General features: G+C 37.0%; 3 protein-coding genes across 4 annotated transcripts; 2 read left to right on the top strand and 1 right to left on the bottom strand.

The window, feature by feature from the left end:
* Positions 1 to 12,029: 12,029 nt before the first annotated feature.
* LOC134650994 (mucin-22-like) lies at positions 12,030 to 17,664 on the top strand. Its single transcript, XM_063505962.1, has 4 exons — positions 12,030 to 12,157; positions 12,328 to 12,506; positions 12,791 to 17,278; positions 17,378 to 17,664. The coding sequence occupies exons 1-4, from the start codon at positions 12,070 to 12,072 to the stop codon at positions 17,645 to 17,647; spliced, it is 5,025 nt and encodes a 1,674-aa protein (XP_063362032.1). The 5' UTR covers positions 12,030 to 12,069; the 3' UTR covers positions 17,648 to 17,664.
* A 402-nt stretch (positions 17,665 to 18,066) lies between these two features.
* On the bottom strand, positions 18,067 to 21,705 carry LOC134650995 (uncharacterized). 2 transcript variants are annotated; one of them, XM_063505964.1, is made up of 4 exons: positions 21,433 to 21,705; positions 19,945 to 20,119; positions 19,532 to 19,573; positions 18,067 to 18,424 (listed from the first exon to the last, which is right to left on the bottom strand). In XM_063505964.1, exons 2-4 carry the CDS (start codon positions 20,099 to 20,101, stop codon positions 18,162 to 18,164), a joined length of 462 nt encoding a protein of 153 aa, XP_063362034.1. In that variant the 5' UTR covers positions 20,102 to 20,119; positions 21,433 to 21,705; the 3' UTR covers positions 18,067 to 18,161. The 2 variants fall into 2 exon arrangements, with proteins under 2 accessions (XP_063362034.1, XP_063362033.1); XM_063505963.1 differs by having other exon boundaries at positions 18,067 to 19,573; positions 21,433 to 21,699.
* Positions 21,706 to 22,873: 1,168 nt separating this feature from the next.
* On the top strand, positions 22,874 to 25,970 carry LOC134650993 (uncharacterized). Its single transcript, XM_063505961.1, has 3 exons — positions 22,874 to 22,973; positions 23,627 to 23,788; positions 24,471 to 25,970. The coding sequence occupies exons 2-3, from the start codon at positions 23,635 to 23,637 to the stop codon at positions 25,910 to 25,912; spliced, it is 1,596 nt and encodes a 531-aa protein (XP_063362031.1). The 5' UTR covers positions 22,874 to 22,973; positions 23,627 to 23,634; the 3' UTR covers positions 25,913 to 25,970.
* The last annotated feature ends 761 nt before the right edge of the window (positions 25,971 to 26,731 follow it).

The raw sequence follows: 26,731 nt of genomic DNA, 5'->3' as shown, positions 1-26,731 counted from the left end.
GATATGGTTAAGAAAATTGAAAATATCGTTTTAGCCGACCGCCGAATTGAACTTCGAGAAATCGTTGATGCTGTAAATGTTCCAATCGAGCGGGTACAAAACATATTAGAAGAAAAATTGGGTATGAAGACAGTATCGGCGAGGTGGGTGCCGCGTTTACTCACGGAGGAGCAAAAACGGAACCGACTGACTACTTCGGAGCAGTGTTTGGCCGTGTTCAAACGTAACCCGAAGGAGTTTCTGCGTCGTTTCGTGACCGTAGACGAAACGTGGGTCACCACTACCCCCCGGAAATGAAAGGGCAGTCGAAGCAGTCGATTTTACCGGGTGAACCTGCGCGAAAGATAGCAAAAATCGTTCCATCGGCTGGAAAGGTCATGGCGACCGTTTTTTGGGATTCGCAGGGTATTATACATATTGAGTTCTTAGAAAAGGGGAAAACGATAACAGGGCAGTACTATGCCAATTTATTGGATGAATTTGACGCTGGGTTGAAGGACAAACGACCCCATTTAAAAAATAAAAAAGTACTGTCTCATCACGACAACGCACCAGCTCATTCGTCTAGAGTTGTGATGGCTAAATTAACACAATTACGCTACGCACTATTGCCTTACCCCCCGTATTCTCCAGATTTGACCCCATGCGATTTATTTTTGTTTCCCAACCTGAAAAAATGGCTCGGTGGTAAGCGATTTGGATCAAATGACGAAGTCATTGCCGCCACAGAGGCCTATTTTAATGACTTTCCGAAATCATACTTTTTGGATGGTTTATTAAAGCTTGAATATAGGTGGAACAAGTGTATAGAGTTAAAAGGAGACTATGAAGAAAAATAAATGCATATAAACAAAAGCGGCCAAGTGCGAGTCGGACTCGCCCATGAAGGGTTCCGTATTTAGGCTTTTAGATTTATGACGTATAAAAAAAAAACTACTTACTAGATCTCGTTCAAACCAATTTTCGGTGGAAGTTTACATGGTAATGTACATCATATATTTTTTTTAGTTTTATCATTCTCTTATTTTAGAAGTTACAGGGGGGGGGACACACATTTTACCACTTTGGAAGTGTCTCTCGCGCAAACTATTCAGTTTAGAAAAAAATGATATTAGAAACCTCAATATCATTTTTGAAGACCTATCCATAGATACCCCACACGTATGGGTTTGATGAAAAAAAATTTTTTGAGTTTCAGTTCGAAGTATGGGGAACCCCAAAAATTTATTGTTTTTTTTCTATTTTTGTGTGAAAATCTTAATGCGGTTCACAGAATACATCTACTTACCAAGTTTCAACAGTATAGTTCTTATAGTTTCGGAGAAAAGTGGCTGTGACATACGGACGGACAGACGGACAGACGGACAGACAGACAGACATGACGAATCTATAAGGGTTCCGTTTTTTGCCATTTGGCTACGGAACCCTAAAAACAACTGATTATTTTTTTCATAAACGGGTACTTATCAAACAGCCCTCGTAGGTATACGAAGAAAAAGTGACCAAGGCCTCCAGTGCCCAGGGCTGAAATCGAACCAACGTCCTTCTGCTATCATAAGTAAAGTGTTCAACTTCGGCCTTAAATCTTAATGACTCTGATCCAGTGTTAAAGGAAATAATTAAGCGTATGCTTCGGTCCGCGTTTTTACACACGCATCACACGTGACAAAAACTAAACGACGGAAAATGGTCAAATGCGGTAATCGTTTAAGTTTGGGAGTAAAAAAGTTAAATCCGGGTTTCTTTATACATCACAGTAAATTACGTGATGACATGTCATGTTATTTTACATGCACATCCGATTCCCTTCATTTTTGTTTTTAAGCTTTAAAAACTTTTGGTTTTTAAACTCTAAATGGTATCAAAGATTTAATCGCCTATTAGATTACTATGTGTACTCATATTGTAAGATAATACAGGTATCTTTTGAGTGTAATACCTTTAGGTACAGATCAGCACAATTATGAATAGCATACAAAAATGGATTAGAAAGTGAATGAAATTAAGAAAATTATTTACCTACCTAATTTGATAAGTAGGTATGTCACTAAACGCGCATCAAAAAAACATGGATTCGTGTTTCCATGTTAAGAAGAAATCGAAATATTTATCTTAGGTATACCTTTATATATATTATATATATTTCGGGCATTTCGGAAACTGCTCTAACGATTTCGATGTAATTTGCTATATGGGGGTTTTCGGGGGCGAAAAACCGATCTAGCTAGGTCTTATCTCTGGGAAAACGCGCATATTCTAATTTTTATATGTTTTCTCAGTCTCCCAGATTATCAATTTAGTTGCAACGATGCCACAGATGAAGTTTAAACATAACCAAAAATACCTACACTCTCTACAGTCTATGCTTAATCTACCATTGCAAAACAAGTTCCCTTAGCTCAAGTTGCTCCTAGATGTATTATCGACAATCTGGTGGCCACAGGAATGCAGTTCTTGACCACAGCATCTTCAAGAACCTGTTCCTTCCATCTGTGGCTGTAATAACTCTGCGATGCTAAATGCAGTTTTACTCTCGTTGGCATAAAAGTAAAAGGAGACTTTAGTTAGTAATGAGTTGGACGTTGGACGAGACTTGAATCTATTTCAGTACCTATCAGTCACTCGATATATACGAGATACATTTGTATGGAGACATCTGCTCATCAGCAGGCCTATTATGGTTGCATTTTTATCGTGGAAAATAAAACATGCGTAGGTCTCGCATTAAAGTAATAGCTAGTCAGGTAAGAATCGATTTAATTTTAAAGATGCCAAAAAGACACATGGGCCACGTGGAAGACCGTTTTTGGGTTGGAACGGAATCGAATTTTATCGAAATAATACAGCATAAAAAGAGAGACGAATACCCGTGAGTGTGTGTGAATCAAGCTTAGAGATAATAGTTATTAAATTGACTCAACGGTAGACTGGAAGAAATCCCTTATAAGTTCGCCTTTATACATAGTATCTATTTTCATTTAGTATGTCTTAACCTATCTTAGGCACAATAAAGTGTTTACGTAAACACATACAAAATTGTGATAAGCTCGCCAAAGGCGATTCTGAACAAAACCAGCAAAAATCGTATCAACATAGAGAAGTTCGATGAAAATAAGCCGTGGAAAACAACGTATTTATTTAATGTTGTATGACACGTGATCGTGATTTTACTGTACAGTCACCTGCAATAATATGTTACACAACGAAGGCCGCAAAAATAATATATCTGACACGTCACAGTCGTCACACGATCTTATTTGTAGAGCCATAAGAGCGTGTCACATATTTTTGCGGCTTTCGAAGAGTAACATTATTGCAGGTGACTGTACAGGTGTAGGTATATATACCCTCTAGTACCTATCTAATAACTTCACTGTCTTTATGACCATAACAAGCTTAAAACATATAAAAACTCAGCACCCTGTTATTAGTAAATGCAAATGTTATCAGTGTGAATTGCAATTTGCTCATAAGTGTAAACGGATCTCATTTAATTGTTTGTAATAGGATCTGATAGCTCATAATAGAAGCAATGTGATACAATCATCATAGTTCAGCTGCTTACGATTCCTATTTCACATAATTGCACTAAATGTACATATCATGTAAATAGGATTCATTCATTCTTGGTCTGTAGGTACCAAGTTCAGGCAGGTGACTCATATTTTTTAATGCTGATGTCGATTTTCGATTGGAGATCCTTTCCTTAGAACCATTTATAGTTGGGTGAATATCCAAGATTTTGCGCATATCAGCGGGCTTAGTTTTGCATCCATACTGAATCCAATGGAGAAAGAAATCGATTGGGATGTAGAGCGAATACTTAAATGCAACAATCATTTCAAATTTACTTAAAAATCTAATTAAAAAGTAAAATTGTTTTTAAAACATCGGAATGCCAGGACGTGCCCTAGCCAGCCACGTGTTCCAAGTTGAATATAAGAACTTCGTTTCGCTTACTCGTTCGAAATAACCATTAGACATATTAAATAGGTACGAGTATGTATATTAAGTTTTATAAGTGATTATTCGAAGATTACTCCACGTGTCTCAACAACGCGGAGCTACAACGGCGCGTTAGCTATAAGTATATTTCATACATAGTTCAAAATACATGTATTTGTGATTGAGAAAACATACGATTTCCAAAGTTACGTACCCCAATGCTCAAATTTTGCGCCTCGAATTCCACAGGATCGGATCTACTCCATCAATCACGCCTATCCAATGCATCGTACCTCATCGTCGACACACAATCAACTGACCAATTTTAAACCTTATTTCAACGAGTAAAGGTCTACCAATATTCAGTTAAAATTTTAAAGTTATGCTGTTAGTCTATCGCAAGCTTTTACGAGTTAGATAGCGAAAAGTGGGCCCTTCGCCTGTTAGACAGGTGGAAATCGGCCTGTTTCGAGAAAAGTCGTCGACATCTCTTCTAAATACCTAAAACTGGTATGGATGTGTTCCTTGTGATCTCTAGAATACGAAATGACCGGTTTTAGTTTATGGAGTGGGGGACGGGTCGAAAAAAAGGGGGGCAAAGATGGCGGCCGACCATTATTGATATTTGTTCACATCTTGAGTCCTATGGGACCGATCGGTTCGTGTGAGGTGTCGTTTGAAAGAGTATTAAACGTGCTATTATTGTTTCATAATAACCATAGTCATAACTGTAGTCGTTTACAAAATATTTTAAAATATTTGATTTTATACCGTGCATGGATGGCATAAGTACTGATTAAATATGCGCCTAACTCAATAAATTACAACAATACCGCAATTATTTTATTACAAAATATACGAGACATTTCATTAGCTTACCAAAAACATAAGTTTTATTGGCGTATGATATTATATAACCAATTAATAACGAATTTTGTTCAGCATGGGTCACTACGCACCGTCACGTAAATGGCGGGCGACCGACGTAAACTTTTCATTATTTCTCGGGTTCTATTTTATTGATCAATTGTTGATAGGTACCATTTGAAAGGTTATTAAACGTACAATAAATGGCTTCTAATAGCCGTAGTCATAACTCTAGTAATTTACAAAATATTTTAAAATATTTGATTTTTTTACCGTGCATGGATGGCATAAGTACTGATAAAATATGCGTCTAACTCAATAAATTATAACTTTACTCCAATAATATTCTTACAAAATGTACGTGAAATTTCATTAGCTTTCCAAAAATATAAGTTTTATTGGTGTATGATATTATATAACCAAGTAATTACGAATTTTGTTCAACATGGGTCACTAAGCGCCGTCACGTAAATGGTAGGAGATCGGCGTCAACTTTTCATTATTTCTCGGGTTTTATTTTATTGATCAGTTCGTGATAGATACCATTTGAAAGAATATTAAACGTACTATAATTGGTTTTCAATAACTGTAGTCATAACTTTAGTCATTTTCAAAATAATTGAAAACATGATTTTTTACCGTGCATGCACATAAGTACTGCTAAAACATGGTTCTAACTTAATAAATTATAACTTTATCGCAATTAATGTATTTACAAAATATACGAGACATTTCATTATCTTTCCAAAAACATAAGATTTATTGGTGTAAGATATTATATAACCAAGTAATAATGAATTTTGTTCAGCATGGGTCACTGCGCACCGTCATATAAATTCCAACAAACAATTAGGCGACACTTAGCACCTATTTTCTTACCTAAAGACAGCCTGTCTCTAGAATAGCTACATCTATAGTCTTAGTTTACAGTTTACAGGCTCTGGTGAGATAAAAGTGTTTAAAAGGTTCATCTAAAGATTTAAGATCTACAGTAGCTGTTTTGGGCGCTATATTGCATGTTAAGCTGCTAGTATTATAGCGTATAGCTCAAAGTGAATTGAACAACCTTAACATCTATATGAGTAATAATCTGCAATTTTCACTTAAGGTTCTAAACGTGTGATAAAGCCTTCTACTTATAGCTTTTTATATCGCAATCGCTACTTAACTCTCTTGTATGACTTACAGTCGAACAGAGAAGTTATGAGTCGCTATTATAGATCTAAGATCATGTAGTTACAGACGAGCGTTATTTAAATACCGTAGTACATCTTATAACTGTCAATAGAGTCATACTTACAAGCTAAAACTACAATGCCAAACGCCAATGAATCAATAGGTAAGCAAAAACTATAAATTAGACCGTAAAATAAAATAGTAAATAAATATAATATAGATAGTTTACTCAATATTGACCTTATCTTACTATTACTATACTTAAAACCGGACTTCACGGATAGTTATTATGTGGACATACGCTGCTACTCAAATAGTAGTCACTTATTTTGCATCCTGGAGCGTGCGGCGACAAATATCTCTTTAACGCCACAAGCCTCAGATCTCACTAAAAAGGTGATTTTAAATTATTAACTACGGAGTGGGTTTGAAAACGTTTTACGTGTAGACGCGTGAGTCAAATAACAACACAGATATTAAGTACTTCATATGCAGTGGTTTTGCAATCATGAAAGCTACGAACTTAACGATGTTATGAACCTAGAACTGGGCTTTTGTCAAAAGAGTCAAACTATACTTAAGTTTCCTGTGATAAAAAAACAAAACAAACAAACCATCATTTATATCGATATTTTATCATTTTGGATACCTACATTATAAAATGTACTGTCAAACAATAATAGAATGCTGCTGGTCTACCAGGCGCTCGCCGCGCCGTGTGTTTGCTTGCTTGGCGAAATTGGTCCTGGCATACCTACATATATGTTTATAGTTGTACGGTAACTAAACAATATTTTTGGAAAGTTAATAAATAGTTTGCTGATTTTACTCTAAAAATTTCACGCTATATTTACTACATTATCTCTTTCTCAAATTATTTCAGTCACTAAGCAAACCTCAAGGTAAAAATTAAACATTTTCTTTAATATTTTTAAAATGGTTATTTTGGGCCTCACATTTCAAACAATCGAGTATTCACAGAAAATTTAATATGCTTGCAAATGGTATCCACCATGTATCAGAAAAATAGAACCTGAAATATAATGAAAACTCAACGATGGCCGGGCTCCATTTACGTGACGGTGCACAGTACCCATGCTGAACAAAATTCATGATTACTTAGTTATACAACATTATAAAGCAATAAAACTTATATTTTTGGATAGCTCATAAAATTTCCCGTATATTTTGAAAATATTTATTGCGGTAATGTTATAATCTATTGAGTTAGAAGCATGTTTTACCAGTACTTATGTCCATGCACGGTAAAAATCATATATTTTCAATTATTTTGTAAATGACTACAGTTATGACTACGGTTATTAGAAACCAATTATTGTACATTTAACATGCTTTCTAATGGTATCCATCACCAATTGATCAGTAAAATAGAACCCGAGAAACAATGAACAGTTGAGGTCGGTCGCCCGCCATTTACGTGACGGTGCGTAGTGACCCATGCTGAACAAAATTCATCATTACATGGTTATATAATACCATACACCAATAAACCTTATGTTTTTAGAAAGCTAATGAAATTTCTCGCATATTTTGTAATAACATGAATTGCGGTAAAGTTATAATTTATTGAGTTAGACGCATGTTTTGTCAGTACTTATGCCATCCATGCACGGTAAAAAATCATATATTTCAAAATATTTTCTAAACGACTACAGTTATGACTACAGTTATTATGAAGCAATAATAGCACGTTTAATACTCTTTCAAACGACACCTGAAACGAACCGATCGGTCCCATAGGACTCAAGATGTGAACAAATATCAATGCTGGTCGGCCGCCCACATTCCCCCCCTTTTTATCGACACGTCCCCCTCTCCATAAACTAAAACCGGTCAATTCGTATTCTAGAGATCACGAGGAACACATCCATACCAGTTTTAGGTATTTAGAAGAGATGTCTACGAAAATCGTGAAGGAGACGACTTGTGTTTAATTTAACGCCAGACTATGTAGGTGTACTTAGTGAAGTTTACTTTGCCTTGATAGCACTGAGTAGAATCTACGTTTTAATTTTTCGCCCGCGTTATAGGCCACACACTGTATAAAAATATTGCCAGACAAACATCCGCGCTGCATATATACAGAACCCTCGTTATTTTACACTATTTTTTCCTGTCCGTAATCATTCGCCAAAGGCACGACGTTTTGTTTTTGCCGCAGTTACCTGGTTATTCACTCGTGACCTTTAGCAAATGCGTGAGGAATTACCCGCTGGGAATGCAAGGGAGATGGCGGTACCAATTTGTTGTTGAATAATCTTACAGCAAGGGTTTAAGATAATTACCTGGCCCTGAATTTCTATCGCACACCGAGCGCCGGCAAACGTTCGTTCGCTCAACAAACCAGTATAAATGTAATCTCCGGGTAGGTTAGTTTAAATTCCGAGGTTCCAATTATACTGGTTACATTGAGATAAATGCTCGTTGACGTTCGGGGAAGAACAGTCCAGATAAGAGCCCATTTATGCTTATACCTTCGTCTACACGGATTATTTTTCAGTTTTATTGCTAATAAGATTTATCAGGCGCTACATTTGTTTATACAAATACGATGGATGAGATAATTATAGGACGCTCTACATATAATGTTCTATAGTACCCTACATAATAAACTTACAATAAAAAAGACCGGCAGTCTCATTACAAAGTTGAGATTCTGATCAATTGTTGTTTATGGTGGTACCTACATCCAAATACGCTAACAATTAACCTGTCAGAATATTTTTCTGTGCTAACCATGTGCTACCACGATTTTTCGATTCCATATTATGTTTCATGCAATTCATGCACCGTACCTACAGTCTTTTATTTTGACTCACTCTCGCTCCCTAGGTAGCATTTAAACGGTTGAAATATCAAATTACCAGTACCTACTACCTACCTGTATTCAATTGTGTTTGGAACATTGGTTATCGGGTACCTAGTAATCGTATTAGTATCTTTAGCTACTAAGTGTATACTTTTACAAGTTCTTACTAAATTGGTTCACTGTTTTTAATGTTGTCGTGTAGGATTACTGACGTGCCATCACGTCTGAATAGGCCACTGTAGCTGTACAAGAGCACGTTCATACAATTTGCATCTTCTGTAGAATGATAAAATAATCAATGTAATTTTCTCATATGCCCAGTAATACACGTAGGTACATTCTTAAATGGTCTACCTAATTAATTTGTCTACCTATTTCGACCGATCTGATGATGATTTTTTCGGAGATCATAATTCATAAAAGGAATAACTGACCTGATACGATAATGCACATATTTTAATAATGAAAAATTGGTATCTAAATATTGTATTGTTTTTAACCATACATATAATAGATCAACATGAGATCAACCCATTCCTTGCGTTGAACGAAACTGTAGTCTGTGCGGAAAGAGAAGAGTCGTGAAATGTATTGGATCCCATACATTCTACGACTCTTCTCTTTCCGCGCAGACTCTAAAAGCATCAATAGAATACTTCTATTATCATCGAGTAGGTACCGTCATCATCAGATAGGTATTATCGGAGCGGAAAAGGTGCTCGAAAATATCTTAACAGGCACTCCAACGCCTTGAAAATAGAGGCGTTAGTAGTAGTTCAGATATTTGTGAGTGTAAGATGAGATACGAGGTTAAGAAAGTTATTCTTTGAGATGAGGATCGGAATAAGGATCTAGATGCGCGAGAGTTTGCAATTAAACGATCTGAGATAGCGGTGATGAATGTGGACAGGCGCAGGCCATCGCCGGGGGCGTACAGCCGTACACTTTATATGACTTCGTGAGTTGAGGCTTATGGTCTTAAGTATTTACTTAAATAAAGTAATACGCTCAGTGTGGACACTTGATTATTTTGGTATATCACGATCACTAATGAGATATATACCTATCGAAAGAGTTGATACAGCTACATACGAGTACCTACTACCTACTTATGGAATGGTGTCTCGTATCCTATAAATAGAGGTTTTTTGAAGGGACCCTAAAAAATACAGGAGGAACAACAGTGATTAGTAGGTTTGAGTGCGTAGGGGTATTAGTTGAAACAGTTACTCGAACCTTTTGAGGAGGTGCTGATGTTGATCAGCACTCGAACTAAATACATACTTTAAATTTACAATCATCTCCTTAATTATATGAGCAAGACACATCCATAACACCTGAACGGACCATTTTAAGTATAGCGAGGCATCCAGAACCATTACGAATTATGAGACGTGCACTGAATACAGTAAACAGTTTAATATCCCAGGTTCTCAAGCGAATCGAAATTTTATATCATTACATGTCATGCAATTTCAGACATTAGTCCCATGCCCATTAGGGCACCTCGTTTTAATTATAATGAGTTAATGACTTTGCATATATAATAAATGGTGAGTAATGGTGTTTATTTCTGGGTATTTTGAGCGAAGTGCGGGGTCAACTGAGGACGTTAACATTGGTCCGCGTCCGATCTTGACCTACAGCGCTTGCAACTTTGAACAACGGAGTTATGTAACGTTATCGAGTTGTGAAATATGAGACGACTTTCAACTGCCTTTTAAACGGAGACCTATAATAAACCGTATATACACACTCTACGGCAGAAAGATCTAAACGGACGAAGCGTTCAAAATGCACTAAAGTCACAAAGTTCACTAAACTACAACTAACTATACAATCCACCTTCTTAATACAGGGTGCCCAGTAATTAATGGATAACCTTCTAACCATCGACAGGGCACCTTAGGCTGGTCCAGAAAATGCACTTATAGGTCTAGTAAAAGTTTCGTGGTTTTCGAGATAATCGCACTTTTCTGAATTTGAAGTATGGTGCTAGCTATTATAAAAAGACAGATAAGTTCGATTATCTCGAAAACCACGAAACTTTTACTAGACCTATAAGTGCATTTTCTGGGCCAGCCTAAGGTGCCTTGTTGGTGGTTAGAAGGTTATCCATTAATTACTGGGCATCCTGTATACTTTACATTAGACTGCAATGACAATTCAAGCTCTTGCTATGAGGTTTGCCAGTTTTACTAATTAGTCTAATTACAATTTACTCAATGAGATTGGCAGTTGTTTCTAGTATTGTTCTGTTCGCATCCGTATCTATCTATCTATCTAATCTATCTAATACCTTTAAACGAGCAATTCTTGTTTATTTATTTATTTATTTATATATATATTTCGGGGATCTCGGAAACGGCTCTAACGATTTCGATGAAATTTGCTATACGGGGGTTTTCGGGGGCGAAAAATCGATCTAGCTAGGTCTTATCTCTGGGAAAACGCGCATTTTCGAGTTTTTATATGTTTTCCGAGCGAAGCTCGGTCACCCAGATATTCATCAGTAAAAAAACAAGTATTTGGCACTATTGGTATGATTGACATGGGAAACAAAGGGGGAAACCTATAATGGCACCATCTGAAAAAGCTTCAACCGGCCAACCCTCTTCAAGGATTCTAATTTTCCAGCATATTTTTATACCTTTTTCTTTTAAATATGTTTGGGACTACACCTGCCAGCGTCATAATATCCATTGTAAGAACGTTCATTAACTTGTCTTAATGTATTAGGTATGGAAAATAAACCAGATCTATATTCTTATCAGTCTCCTCACGACCAGAAGTACATCTTTGGGTGTGACTGCCAAGATCGTGTCTGCAGTGAACACGAGTGTCTCGAAATGGAGACGTGATTAAAATAGCGGATCCCTTTCTTTGAAATAATTATTGAAAGTCATAACATGTTATGTTTCTCAGATTATCATTAGTCATAATTCTGAAACCGTTAACTTTTCAGGATTTTCGTAAGGTTATCTATAGGTAGCAGGTTTAGGTTAGATTAGGATTGTTTTATGGCAATCCTGAAAATTTACGCGTTTCTGAGAAAAAACTAATTATCTTTATGACTAACGAAAATGCGGACAAACAATACATTATGACTTAAAACTTTATGGGAAACAATAGAGATCGTTAAAATAGACATGTTCTTTCATGTACCCATCATTCATCATCATTTGAATTATTTTCTATTTGTTTCAGGTTGACACGTGCGTGTTTGAAACTATGTATTTTTGAGATCTACCATGGAAACAAACCTTGGGATGCATAAGTTCTTAGTCTTACCCTTTCTACTGCTCGGTCTCTTCACCAGAACAACGTATACAAACAATGGTAAATTTTAAAATTAAAATTTTTACAAAGGGCCGTAATAGGTGTTATACTAGGTACTAGGCAACAGACCGTACATTGTTATTTGTAATAATGACTAATTACCTATAATTGTATTGTATTAAATGTTTGAATAGGTGCGCAATAAAATATTAATGCTTCTATTTTTCCAGTTTCGATATCAGCGGACGTACGTCATCCAAGAGTAAACGGCCGAATAGTCAAGCTATATTCTGGCATTAAACCAGAACCAATCTTGTGTGATGGCGAAGGCTTCCAAGAGGATCCGGTTGACTGTGCAGTCTTCTACAGATGTGTGATTGGAGCTAACAACAAATACACCGTTTTCAGAGTATGTTACCCTACAAAGTTTTTAGTAATAGGAAATTTTATATATCTGCTTATTCCCGCGATCGAAAAGAATTTAATACCACCACTTCTGATACAACCCGTCTAGCATTTACTACCCGTTCGCTTCGCATACTTAAGTACTTTGTGACTTCATATATACCTGACATACTGAAAGCTATTGAAATATTTGAATCGTTTTCACTTCAAAAAGGAGTTTCTTCTCGATAGTAAACATACCTACTTATTAGGTACTTCACAAAATCATTAATTTTAAATTATTTTCAGTATCAATGCGGACCGGGCACAGTATATGACCCTGATACAGAGATATGTAACCACCCTAAAAGCACAAAAAGGATTAATTGCGGCGGTTATGCAGCACCAGCCACTGAACATCTCAAAGAAAACGAAATAGATGGATCGCGTGTAGAAATACCATCTCCAATAAGCAGGAATCAAGTATACCCTGAGCAAGCTTTCAAAGCTGACGCTTCGACTATCTCAACCCACAAAACTTGGTCTTCAGCCGATTACAAAAGCACACCAAGTGCATCTACATATTCATGGACAACCACGGTAAAGCAGCATCTTAGAGCAACTATATCCCCAATGCCTCGTCAGCCGACTCCAGAAAGTGGAGAACCGTGTACATCTGACGGGTTTATGGGTGACAGTGAAAATTGCCGAAAATTTTACAGATGTGTTGGAAATGGACGAGGTGGTTATATCAGATACGAATTTTCTTGCAGTGAGCTAACTATTTGGGATGATGAGACACAAGCGTGTAATCACGCATGGGCAGTCAAAAAGAGAAGATGTGGGCGAGGCAGTCCAGATGATGAAAATAAAACCATCAAATCTGATTTAACTAATGCTGACAATGAAGTGAATTCAGAACAAACTATTCAATCACAATTACAAGTAGCTTATGGCTCTAAAGTTAATCAAGTACAGACACAAATAAGCAAAGGTTCCGTGATACAGAATCAAACACAAATAAATTATGGTGAACGAATAAAGGAAAAACCTAATAGTTCCTATACAAAACAAAACCAAACTCAAATATCACATGGTTCAGCTGTAAGTCAGACACAGACACAAATTAATCACGGTAATAAAGGATCCCAAACCCAATTGCAAATTGATCATTCCAAAGAATCTAGTCAAAGTCAAACACAAATACATGAAACAAACACCGATCAAACTACAGCTTCTTCATATGATGGAGAGACACAGCGGCCAAACGATGTCACTGGGAATGGAAATAACGAATGTACTGAAAGTGGCTTCATGGGAGACTCGGAAAATTGTAAGAAGTTCTACAGGTGCGTTGACAATGGAAGAGGTGGATATATAAAATACGAATTCACTTGTGGAGAAGGGACTGTATGGGATCCTAATGCAGAAGCATGCAACCATGAGTGGGCTGTAAAGGACTGTAAACATAAATCACCATCACAAACACAGATTCAAAACAGCAAAACTACCACAACAACAACAACAACAACAACAAGAAAACCAACCACAATAGAAACGATTCCCGAAGAGGATGAAGATGTTGGGTATGGTGGTCAAAATCAGAATAATGTTGACCAACCAGACCAAAAACCAACAGAAGCCACAATATCGAGTACAACAAGTACAGTGACATCAGCTTCTTCAACAACATCGTCACCAAATGGCAATACTTGCAGATCGAGTGGATTTATGGGTGATAAAAATGACTGCAAAAAGTTTTATAGATGTGTTGATGACGGAAAAGGTGGTTATATTCGTTATGAATTTACATGTGGCGAGGGTACTGTTTGGGATCAAAGTATCGACTCATGTAATCATCCATCAAATAATAACAAATGTACAGGAAGTGAAACAGCAACCCAAGAAACTGAAAACGAAGGTACAACTCAACCACCATCTACTGCACAAAGTGACAGTGATACAGAAGCAAATAATCAACTCACTACTACCGCATCTACTGGAATACCAGCAAATAAACCAACAGCTAATAAAGACTCTTGTACTAAAGGAGGATTCTTTGGTGATACAACGAACTGCAAAAAGTTTTACAGATGTGTCGAAAATCAGCAAGGTGGCTTTACTAAATATGAATTCACATGCGGAGAAGGCACAGTATGGGATCCAGAAATTGACGCCTGCAACCATGAAAGCTCTGTTAAAAAAGGATGCAGTGCACTAACCGATGATCAAACACAACAACAGCCAGAAAACAGTGAAAATGGTGAGAGTAGTACATCGCAGCCGAGTACATCGGGTACATCAGAGACTACAGAAAAGACTGAACAGAACCAAAGTTCATCTAATGACGCCTGTGAGTCGGAAGGATTTTTTGTCAATTCAGCTGATTGCAAGAAGTTTTATCGGTGTGTTGATAATGGTAAAGGAGGCTACACAAAATACGATTTTACTTGCGGTGACGGTACCGTTTGGGACCAACAGTCACAAACGTGTAATCATGAGTCAGTTGAGAATAAATGCTCAGTAACTTCTGAAACAAACCCTTCTGAGAACCCTCCGTCAGAATCAGGAAGCACTACACAAATTGCAGACTCCAATAATTCAACAACATCTACGACTAAACGCCCTAATAATGAACAATCTAATAACGAAGATCAATGTGAATCAGAAGGTTTTTATGCTAATTCAAATGACTGTAAGAAGTTTTACCGATGTGTAAGCAATGATAAGGGAGGGTACACAAAATACGATTTCACTTGTGGAGAAGGTACGATTTGGGTACAAGAAATACAGGCATGTGATCATGATAACGATATGTCAAACTGTAGTTCCCAAAGTTCCGCTTCTACTACATCCAGTTCGCAAAATGGACAAGATGAACAACCTACCACAAAAGCCTCTACTACTACAACCCAGTCATCTTTCGAGACGGAAAATAATGAAACATCAAGTGATTGTACCAATAATTCAAGTTCCAGTTCGAATAATTCACAGTCAAATGACTGTAAAAATGAAGGATTTTATCCAAATAAAAATGACTGTAAAAAATTCTACCGATGTGTTGATAATGGGCAAGGAGGGTACACCAAATATGACTTTACGTGCGGCGAAGGTACTGCTTGGGATTCGGATATACAAGCTTGTAATCATGAAAATCAAGTGAAAAATTGTCAAGGTTCACAAGAAGAAAACCAATCAGAACAAGGATCTACGGAACAAAATTCTTCTCAAACAACAGAAGCAACCAGTACAACTAAAACATCGACAACCGAATCTTCAAATGAAAGCAAACCACCAAACAGTAATGATAAATGTGAAAATGAAGGGTACTTTGGTGACAGCAGTGATTGCCAAAAGTTTTACAGGTGTGTTGACAACGGCAACGGTGGTTTGACAAAGTACGATTTTACATGTGGCGAAGGCACGATTTGGGATCAAGATATACAAACGTGCAATCATCCAGGTGATGTCCAAAATCCATCATGTAATAATAACACAACCCCCACATCTACAACTACTGAAGCTTCAAGTGAAACATCGTCAACCACTACTACGGGATCACCAACAAGCTCTGAATCGTCATCATCCTCGTCAACCACTGAAAGCTCATCGGACTGTTCTCAAAGTTCCACGCAAAAACCTCAAAAGTCACAAGTCAATTGCACTAAAGCAGGATTTTACGCTAATCCTGACGACTGTAAGAAATTCTATAGGTGTGTAGACTGGGACAATAATGGTCAAAAGTTTTCGGTTTATCATTTTGAATGTGGAGAAGGTACGATATGGGATCCAGAACTGGAAACATGTAACCATGAAGATTCTGTTTACCCTCCTCGTGACTGTTCTGGGGCTCAAAATCAAAATACTGAGGAATCTACGACAACAACAACAACAACAACTACTACTACTACTTCTACTACTACAACTGAAAAATCCACAACTCAGGAATCAAAGACAACTGAAGACTCTACAACGCAACAATCTACAACTGAATCATCAACTACACAAGAAACATCAACGACTGAAGATAGTACGACTGAGCAAACTACTACTGAAAAATCCACAACCACAGAAAAAACGACAACCCAACAATCTACAACGGAACAAAGTACTACAGAGAAATCGACGACTACAGAGAAAAGCACTACTCAGTCTAGTACCACAGAGCAAACTACTGAACAATCCAGTACTACGGAGCAATCCACTACAGAAAGTACCACCACTGATCAGACGAGTACTACAGAGCAATCTACAACGGAACAGTCCAGTACCACACAACAATCAACTACCAGTGAGGAAACGACAACGGAACAATCCACTACTGAACAATCCACTACTGAGCAATCTACTACGACAACTGAACAAAGTACCACTGAAGGAACGACTGAAAGTTCTACAGAACAATCATCTACTACGGAAGAATCAACCACACAAGAATCAAGTACAACAGAACAGTCAAGTTCTGAGAGCACTACAACAGAAGATAATCAGGAATCCACTACTGAAAGCACTTCCTCAAGCTCAAAAGATTGCCCAGAAACGGAGGATGATCAATACCTTTACGTATGCCCAACTTCATTTAAGCGGCATCCGAAATATTGTAATATGTTCTATCAGTGCACTGAAGATAATGATACTCATGATCTTGACATAGCTGTTTTCAAATGTCCTAATGACACGATTTATGATGAAAGTAAAAATCAATGTGTTGAAGAGAAAAATGCTGACAAGAAATGTGACGGCGAGAAAGCTGATAGGCGAAGAGTAAAACGTCTAGGTGCCACCTATAAGGAACCGGTAAGTTTGATGTTTCATTTTAGGGTATTTAAGTTATTTTTGTGAAATTATACGAAAATGTTCAATGTTTGATTTAACTAATAATTTTTTTTATTACAGATTGTCGCAAGTAAAGAACCTCTTACTTGTCCATCAACGGGCCACTTCCCATTCGAGAAAGCCGAATGTTCTCCAGCGTTTTTGAAATGTGATAAAACGAAAACTGGCATATTGAGAGGTTATGTAAACCAATGTCCCGATGGATACGTATATTGGTCAGTGAGCAGAAGATGTGAAGCGAAGTATAAAGTAAGAGATTGTAAGAAGACCACTAATGACTGGAGCGGACGATGGGATATACCAATAGACAGAAGTAACGTTGCCACATAAGATAAATAAAAGATAAAAATAAATGCAACATAAAGATAAAAAAAACATGTATCAAATGACAACAATAAGACAATAACAAATCAATCTACCTTGTCTACTTGCATTTGTGCAATATTCTAATTAATTAGTTAAAAATCTGTATATAAGTAGGTAAATAGTTACGGTACTTACTACTCGTGTGCCTTAGTGAGTTCTAACGATTTGTTAAGTATTTGCATTCACAGCAAGGACGTTTCGGTAAAATTGTTCGTATTTAAATATCTAGTCTCGTAAAAGTTAAAGGAAACATTGACGTCAATATATTTTGCTGCCATAATTTTAAGTCGAGGATGAACTTGTGGTCAAAATATTGTTTCATGTAACATTATTTTGAGCACGACTTGTGTTTATAATAGGCTAATAAATGACTATTTTGTAAGTGATATTGACTTTCATTTTATTAACAACTTTATCAAAATACAAACAATATGACTAATAACCTATAATAAATAGAACAATAATTTATAAACACCAATTATAGTAAAATAACGTCAATACCTTTGCACGTAGATAAAAGCCCGTTACAAAACAAAGATAGCTCTGTGATAATAAATTCTTTCAGCGAATCTTTCTCTGTTCGATGTTTCGCATCGCTGAAAACGCTCCCTAAGAACGCGTGGCAAGAGCTTTTTGTAGCCAAAATATTACCTTTCAAATCGATAGTCAAGTTTTCTACATCAATACTTCTAGGAGCATTATCTTCTGTATTAGGCGGTCTCTTTTCAAATTGTGTTGGTGCTGAAATAATCATAGGTTGTATTACATTTCCTGTTTTGACATTTCCTTGAGTTTCTTCCGTCGATATGGTTCTTGTACTTCTTTTCATGGAACTAAGATCAGCAGATTCTTGCGTGGTTCTGTTTGAACTATCATGAAATAAGAAATCCAAAAAATGTGGCAATATGTAATTCGACATCTTTAATTGGTTGTTATCAATTAAATCATTAATGATTGTTTGGTTATCATCGAGCACCGATTTGCTTGTAAGATTGGAACTGTAGCTGTTACTTAAAACGACTGTTTTCACATTAGATGGTGCCATTTCTAAATTAATCAAATCCTGCCTGTCTTCAGCTTCGGTTAAAACTTCAGTTTGGTTTTGGTGCACAGGAATATCCGTTTCTGATGCGTCTATTATATCACGAATATTATTGACCTTCTTTTTATATTTCCTTTTGTGTTTTTTTAATGCTTTGGGGATTTCTTTATCTTTTATCTTACTGTTAATGTTCGTAGTTACATTTACTTTTTTACGCTCTTTGTACGTTGAAAGAAGGCTGTATAATTTTTCTATATATATGGCATCTGGAGATCTTGGTGTCAATATAATAGGATTGAAAGCAATCCCTCCTTTATCCCAAATTGATACAGCTCTTAAGAAAAATCCAATCAAGTAGTTTGGCAACTGCTTCCAATATTGCTGTATAGGAGAACCGTCCAAGTAATTTGATAAGCTAGCGTGTTGTATGATAATATTCGATTTTATTTTACTTGGAACTCTATCTGTTTCAAATACATTATGTTCTGTCCAAAGAGAATTCATAGCATCTTCATTATTTATTTGAGCCTGGTGCATAGCTTCTTCAGTCGTAAGTGTATCATTAATCACATAAATTAGATTGAATTGGTATTGCAAATATTTGTTCGCAATTATTTCTACATAAGGCAGATATTTGTTAAGGTTTACTTCTTTTTCATTATTCACAATAACATGCATAAAAACTTTAGGTAGTGTATTTTTTCTTTCAGTCGCGTAGTGCGGAATTGGTACTGAACCGGTGGTAGGGAGCAGAGAGTAAGTTACTACACTACTATATAGAATAAAGGTCATTAAGGCAAACATACCTATGCCTATCCACCAGTAAGTTACGGATGACGACCAGTAATCTGTAAATAAATTGGACTATTAGGTATTTAAATGTAGATTGATGCCTACGCAGTTACATATTAGGGAAAAATCGGCGTAATCCTTAAACAGATAAATGAGCTAGCTATATTCAACATTAGAGTATCTTAATATTGTCTTTGATTACCGCGATAGTTACTCATGAAATAAATCTATTAAAACGGATTATATCGCGTATATTAAATTTATTCTACATCCCGACGTTTCGAACCCTTTACATCAAGTATCTTACATCGTTATAATACCTACCCAATGAAATACAGTAAAACACCCTAAACAAGAAACATATAAGTGCCTACTTTCCTACACAAATCGTGAATCGAGTCATCAAAGTTAAAAGTGTACATAATACCTGGCCAATTTTTGATGACAGCCGCTGCTCCTTTCACAGTATTCCTTGCTTTGCCTCTGTAGCCCATATGGCGTCGAGGTAACCTAAACTCCTGCTGTACTTCTTCGTCAGAAATGTCTTCACGTAGGAGCGGTCGATGCTCCCTCAAGTCACTCATAACTAGCCATTGACGCGTCTGTAAAATTTAAGACAAATACCATAAATGGTGGCTTCATACAATACCTACAGTCCTACACTTTTCCTAAGCACGAAACTTGAAGTACCTACGGCCGATGCTGAGCCAAGTATAATCAAAGTTATTGTAAATTCAGCAAAAGCAAGATTAACGTTGGAAGAGGAAAGTATAAACGCAATTTGATATCTCAAAGGCGTGTCACATGATGTAACGTTTTAGCTGCAAGAAAGGACACATAAACTTTGCTTGACAGGACAAAGATACTGCTTAGACTTTGTCGGCTTAAGTGATCGAGTCAAATAAGAAATATGTAGTAGGAATTTCAATCCTATCTAAACTACCTAGCAAACGGTGCTGAATGGCTATCAGAAGATTTTTCTTTGAAAAATAGACAATCGCTTTAGACGAGAAGCGCTGATGACATCTACTTGGGGTTCAAAATGATACGAGTACCTAGGTACCTAAGTAAGAGTTTGTTTTCAAACTGAACTACCAACAGAAAACTACCACTTAGATAAAACCCAGGAAAAATGTCTTGAGAAGTACAAGACAATATTTTAGAGACAAATACATACAAATCATGTTCATTACTTACCCAGTGAATGAAATCAATAACAATATTAGTATTCTAAGTAAATTAATAATATTATCAAATTGCAAAATCAAATTAAGTTTTACAGTTCGAGGCGAGTTTTTGTGTCTTGTGTCACTGAAATTTAGTTGTCATATGTCATTATTAGGTATATTATAAAAAAGTTTCTAAAACCTTTTCATGATGGAAAGTTGGTCCGCAAGAAAAACCTTTTTTGATAACAAAGTAGAGTCTGTGCGGAAAGAGAAGAGTCGTGGAATGTTTGGGCCCCATACATTCCACGACTCTTCTCTTTCCGCACAGACTCTACCAGGATTTGCCCAGAATCAGGATAGGCTAATAAGAAGTTCATACCGCCTGTTGCTACCTAGTGTTAAGCTTTACTTACGAGTACTTACCTACTTATCAATAAAATAAATAGCTCAGAAAACAACCATAACTCAAGAACAAATATTTGTGATAACCACACAAATAAAATAAATGCATTTACTTGGCTTTGAACACGGGACCTGCAATCCTGCTTCGTAGTCTTTTTACCACATAGGTGGCAAACAAGCATTTAGCCCGCCTGATGGTAGGCGATTAGCGTAGATTATATACTTACGCTTGTAACTCCAGGGGTGTTACAAGAGCGTTGCCGAACCCAAGCCCAACGTAGTCAACCCAATACGTTAAAATTATCGGTAAATATAAATAACTAATAAAAAAATTGCACTCATACCTCATATATTTGAATATTATGTCCAAAATCACCATTAGGTATAACACTAACACACCATCCAATGCTTCGAAATTCGATATGTGTCTCACTTAAACTATTCACCTAATTAAACAGTAGGTCGCTCTTGTAAGGACTGCACATCAGTGACGCCACACTGGAAGACGTTAGTCATTTTATCCACCAGCACGTTTTTACTTTCTGCGATAAATGCTGTTTGTTCAACAATGGATTCGTCTCACGTACAGACGTTATAACATTTGTTGTTGAATCAGCATGAAAAATACGGAGTTAGCGTGAAAGGTGTGTCAAGGTGGCATTGATACAGCTTGTAAACAAACATGTTACCTGTTGACAACTTAACTTGGAATTGGCCACATTTTATCGCGTTCCCGGTTGCATCCTAAAGAGAGCTTTTGGCTATCTCATCCCAAGAATTATCACAGGCACTAAAGTTTCCGAAAGTTTGTGACCGAAGAGCTATACTGATAAGTATAAAATGCTATTTAGTTAGTTACCTACTTTAGTACAGTCACGCTCCGTGATTGTTACGCCATTTAGGGTTGGTTCTAGTTAAATTGGTCATTCCACAGCGTAAGTATGGAACAACTAATTTAGCTTGGACGCTAAATGGCGTAGGTAACAATCCCGTGTGGTGTACTGTACAAATATTTAATAATATATAAAATTGTACGTAAGTTCTGAAAAATTTAATGTTACGGGTCAGGTTTCGAACCCATGACCTCCGGGTTGGAAATACCTACTACCCGGCTACTGAAAACCCATGTCTATCTAAATCAATATCTAAAATAGTACCTATTAGAACTCGCTGCTTTTACAAAGGACAAATATGGGGTGGGACCACATGGGACCGCTCTAGTTGCACTAGTCGGAATTTCGCTCACCATTAGATCAGGTGATTCGTGTGCTTGTTTGCCTCCTACAAGGAGATAAAGGGAGGATAAAACGTGGATAAAACACTACAACGAGAACAAAAAATCATGCAGCAGAAGTTGCTAATCGGGCCAGGTGTTCAAAATGATCTTGACGCGACTTTATTGTTAAGAGAATAAGAGCGTGTCAAGGTAATTTTGAACGCCACGCCCGCTTAGCAACTTCTGCTGCTGACTGTATCACAATCTGGGAAGGCCCGAGTTGCGCGATCAGTAGAGTCAGACCGAGAAAAGTCTGCAGCGATTTTGATAGCTCACGCAGTGCAAGTGTCATTTTAAACGTCAAACTTCTATGAATTTATGACGTGTAAATAACACTTGCACTGCGTGGGCTATCAAAATCGCTGCAGACTTTTCTTGGTCTAACTCTAGGTAGAAACTACCTCGGTGATCTAATTAGAAGATGCATCCTCTTTGGTTGTACCTATTGTTATTGAGAAAATAAAAAAAACTGCTTATATGTCAAACAATTTTATATTACGAACAACTATACAATTTTCAGCTAATATTGCGCCCATGTTTTGAAGTGTCTATTTTAAATAAATTGTTACACAAAATATATTAACACTGAGTCAAGGAAATAATTCGTGTGTTAGTAACATTTTGACATATTAATTTCTAATATAAAAGTGTATCGGTAACCTATTCACACTGCACTGTTTATCAATAATCTAAATGTATCGTGACAACTGGAACTACGTCTCAAAAACTCCAGCATACAGAAGCTAAAGGAAAAATGGAGTTTACATGCTTCTTAGTATTATTTTAAAACCACCCTGTCGTACCTAAGTATTTAAATCTTAAGAGGATAGTGGACGTCCGATTCTCCATACAAACGTTGCCTCGATATTGACATTACTTAGGAAAATTCTTTTTATACAAATTATTGGATATTAATCATAGCTAATCCTTTCACCCCAACCAAGGGGTGGTTTGAGTTTTTTGGGTATTATAAGAGTTTCATAGCAATTTTTCTCCTTATTCTCGTCGTACGTAGGAGCGTCGCTGTGGTTAATATATATGCGTCAAATTGTGTAAAAATATTTTCTAGAGTCTGTGCGGAAAGAGAAGAGTCGTGGAATGTATGGGGCCCGATACATTGCACGACTCTTCTCTTTCCGAACAGACTCTATAGGTACATATAATGTTAATATCCAGACAGGAAAATGGGGACTACGTTTGTATGAAAAAGCGGTCACGTGACTTCGTGCCCTTTCGTCTTAACAACATGAATTTGCTCTTAGTATCTACGATGGAACGGCCACCTGAAGCCAAGAAGGGTGAGCAGTGCCCACTACTGAAGATGGAGATTGGGATGCCTGACGCGGTCCGTCAGCCTACTGTGGTGCCACAAAACTGGAGTGTTACCTGCGTGCCGAAGAAATCTTTTTTGCAGCAATGGCCTGGTACAGATATAAATAAATAAATAATAAATATTAAAGGACATTCTTACACAAATTGACTAAGTCCCACAGTAAGCCCAGAAGGCTTGTGTTGTGGGTACTCAGACAACGATATATATAATATACAAATACATAAATACATAGAAAACACCCAAGACTTTTAGGAACAAATATCTGTGTTAATCACACAAATAAATGCCCATACTAGGATTCGAACCCAGGACCGCGGCTTAACAGGCAGGGTCACTAGTCACTACCCACTAAGCCAGACCAGTCGTCAATACGTCGTAGATTGTCGTCCAAAATACCTACGCGTAAACAACGTAGACTACGAAGAGTATATTTCACGCAAGTGTCGACATAAAAGTCTAGCCTTCAAAGACTGCTTTTCTTATTTTTGGAGCCTTTTTGGGAGAACTTAACTTTCGATTTATAAGCTTTTCGATTTAGCATGCCACTAATGTGCCACTTTAGCATTGCTGCGAATTTCTACAAGCAATGTTACTTACTCTGCAAATTTCGAATGGTGGGCCTGCTAGATTCAAGTAGCGAATGTTATCTGTTGTAATTTGTAAATAACATACTTTAGGTACGTAGTAAACAAAAATCACGTAGTCGTAGGTATACCTATTTATTTTTCCAGATATTTTGCGAAATGTAATTTTTTTTTAACATCTGCTTTCAGAACTCATATCAGCATCTGGGATGACACTTGTTTTGCTGGGAATGTCGTTTCTGCTATTTAGCGGTTTAGGCATGTCGGTGTACAGAAGGCAACCACTGTTACTTAAATACGATGATGGAAAACCTAGCAGCAACGTATTCCTACATCATATCGTCAACAAAGGATGTCGTTTGCCACTGGAATTGTATTCACAGTATCTTGAATCTATGGCTGTCACCTACCCAAACCTTCGCTTCAACGTATTCTTCTTAGTCGATGATGCTATACGACATCCTTATTATATTCCAAGACATGGGAGATTAACTAGCAGATGGTTTGAGTTTCCAAATAAAGACGTGTTCCATAAGCACTCATGCCTAAAAGAATTTGAAAAGAGGTATCCCAATATTAACATCACTGTTATGGCCTTGAACAAGTATATGGCAATGACGCCACTGAGATTCAAGTGGAGAGCTATCCCGGTGTCCTATTTAACATTTTACGCTAGAGTATTTTCTGTTTGGCAGAACGGTGGTATCGGTATGGACTTGACTACCTACAACAATCAATTCAGTAATAATTTCCGCTTCGACCAACGTGTCAATGAAATTTTAAAGAATCACAACGACGGGCTCCCTGTAACAGATTACAATGTAATGCTTCAAGCTATAGACGATGAAGAAGAAAACTCTTTCAAATGCTTGAAACAGATATTAAATGATACTCTGTCGATGTTTAATAGCTTTTTCTCTTTTGGGTTTCCATCACAAATGGAGCTGTTGCCTTCTAATGATACACCGATTACAAGAACGCAAAGAGCTAAGAGAAACGCCGTTTATAACTATTATGATATTGTAACATCTGAAAGTACTGCCAAAAATGCGGCCGGAAATATGTTGACTGACGGAATGCCAAATGCAACTATGGAGAATGTAACTATTAATAACTTAAAAGAAAACAGCTTTAAGGATAACTCATTGAAGAGTGAAATTTTTCAAATAACCTCCGAATCAGTGAATATAACGTCGAACGAGACCATGATACAAGTACATCAGGGACCAGAATTAGAACTCACGTCAGTTGGACTCGACAAAAGCAATAATATCTCCGAAGGACCTCAAGCTGTTCTGTTTTATGACATTTCCATAATGAGTAATAAGTTAGGTGACTTTGTATTGCGTGAACCAGTATGGCCAGCGTTCATGTTTTCCGGAAGTGACCCAAAAAGTGAAACCGTGAAAGACATCGTCAATAATAATAATACGAAGATGGCAGCGCAGCTTGCCCTAGGCTCAGATGGACTATTCATCGCCGCTACCGACAAGATGCATCCATTCTTAGGAATGCTGATAACCGCTGGCTTCCAGAGACTGCGCCCTGAATTTGCCATTCAAGACACCCTTATCACCCAATGTTCTGGAGCATACAAAAACCAAGCTTATTGCAGCATTTACAATCTTTAAAAGATGACCCGGGACGTTTTAAATTTTGTTGTTTAATTTGTCATTGTTTTTCGTATCTATTTTAATATAATAATATATAATAATATGTACCTACTTTAACAGGTTTGTATCTGTCTAAATCCAAAAGGGACTTAGATACTTTATTCAAAAGATTCTAGAGCGTTGTTAGTGCTATTTAAGTTCCCTTTTGATTTGATGTTTCAAATTTAAAATGCTATTTGGTTTGACAATAAAACAAAAATTTCCAGTGTTGCCTTTTCATTTTGCCAAATTTTGCTCAGATAACTATCAGGTGCACCCAGTTTTTAAACTTTGTAGGTTATTTTATAGATCAAGGGATTAAATCATTAAAGGGCCACGCGTTTCGAAATTATTATACTCATTGACCGCGCGTGCGTTGGAAATATCATCCTTAGCAGGTTGGCTGCCAGGAGCATCACCAGTGGGATCACGTAAACTGCTCTGTGTGGTCATGAGAGCATGAGCATCACCGGTGGCTTTGCCGGTGGGATCAAAAGCTCATTACCTCTTTATTAACCTAAGTAATAATAGTCCGATGCTGTGAGCATCACCGGTGGGATCACTAAATTTGTATGGGGCGGGAGCAACACTAGGCGAAGTATGGTGGGCAGACATGTGTATTAGGCAATTGACAGTCTACAGTCCGTCTAAGCTATGGAGTGAAGCTACTAGCTACGCTAATACCTCTACACTCCATAGTCTAATCTTTGCACCGATCATTAGATCAAAGTGAGTGTCATTATAAACGTAATGGAAATTTGACATTAACCTTTTCGACGCCGTGTCAAACACAAAAGC

Source organism: Cydia amplana, chromosome 9 (assembly GCF_948474715.1).
Source record: "Cydia amplana chromosome 9, ilCydAmpl1.1, whole genome shotgun sequence".
Classification (NCBI taxonomy): Eukaryota; Metazoa; Arthropoda; class Insecta; order Lepidoptera; family Tortricidae; genus Cydia; species Cydia amplana.
Note: the sequence above shows the minus strand (reverse complement) of the source record. Positions and strands in the feature narration are given on the sequence as shown.

Bases quoted from the DNA above. Each gene is read 5' to 3' on its own strand.
- LOC134650995 (XM_063505963.1), bottom strand. From the start codon at position 20,101: ATGAGTGACTTGAGGGAGCATCGACCGCTCCTACGTGAAGACATTTCT. The intron at 19,574-19,944 runs GTATTATGTACA...ATTTATTTACAG, and splicing joins TGTCATCAAAAATTGGCCAG to ATTACTGGTCGTCATCCGTA.
- LOC134650993 (XM_063505961.1), top strand. From the start codon at position 23,635: ATGGAACGGCCACCTGAAGCCAAGAAGGGTGAGCAGTGCCCACTACTG. The intron at 23,789-24,470 runs GTACAGATATAA...ATCTGCTTTCAG, and splicing joins TTTTTTGCAGCAATGGCCTG to AACTCATATCAGCATCTGGG.
- LOC134650994 (XM_063505962.1), top strand. From the start codon at position 12,070: ATGGAAACAAACCTTGGGATGCATAAGTTCTTAGTCTTACCCTTTCTA. The intron at 12,158-12,327 runs GTAAATTTTAAA...CTATTTTTCCAG, and splicing joins AACAACGTATACAAACAATG to TTTCGATATCAGCGGACGTA. The intron at 17,279-17,377 runs GTAAGTTTGATG...TTTTTATTACAG, and splicing joins GTGCCACCTATAAGGAACCG to ATTGTCGCAAGTAAAGAACC.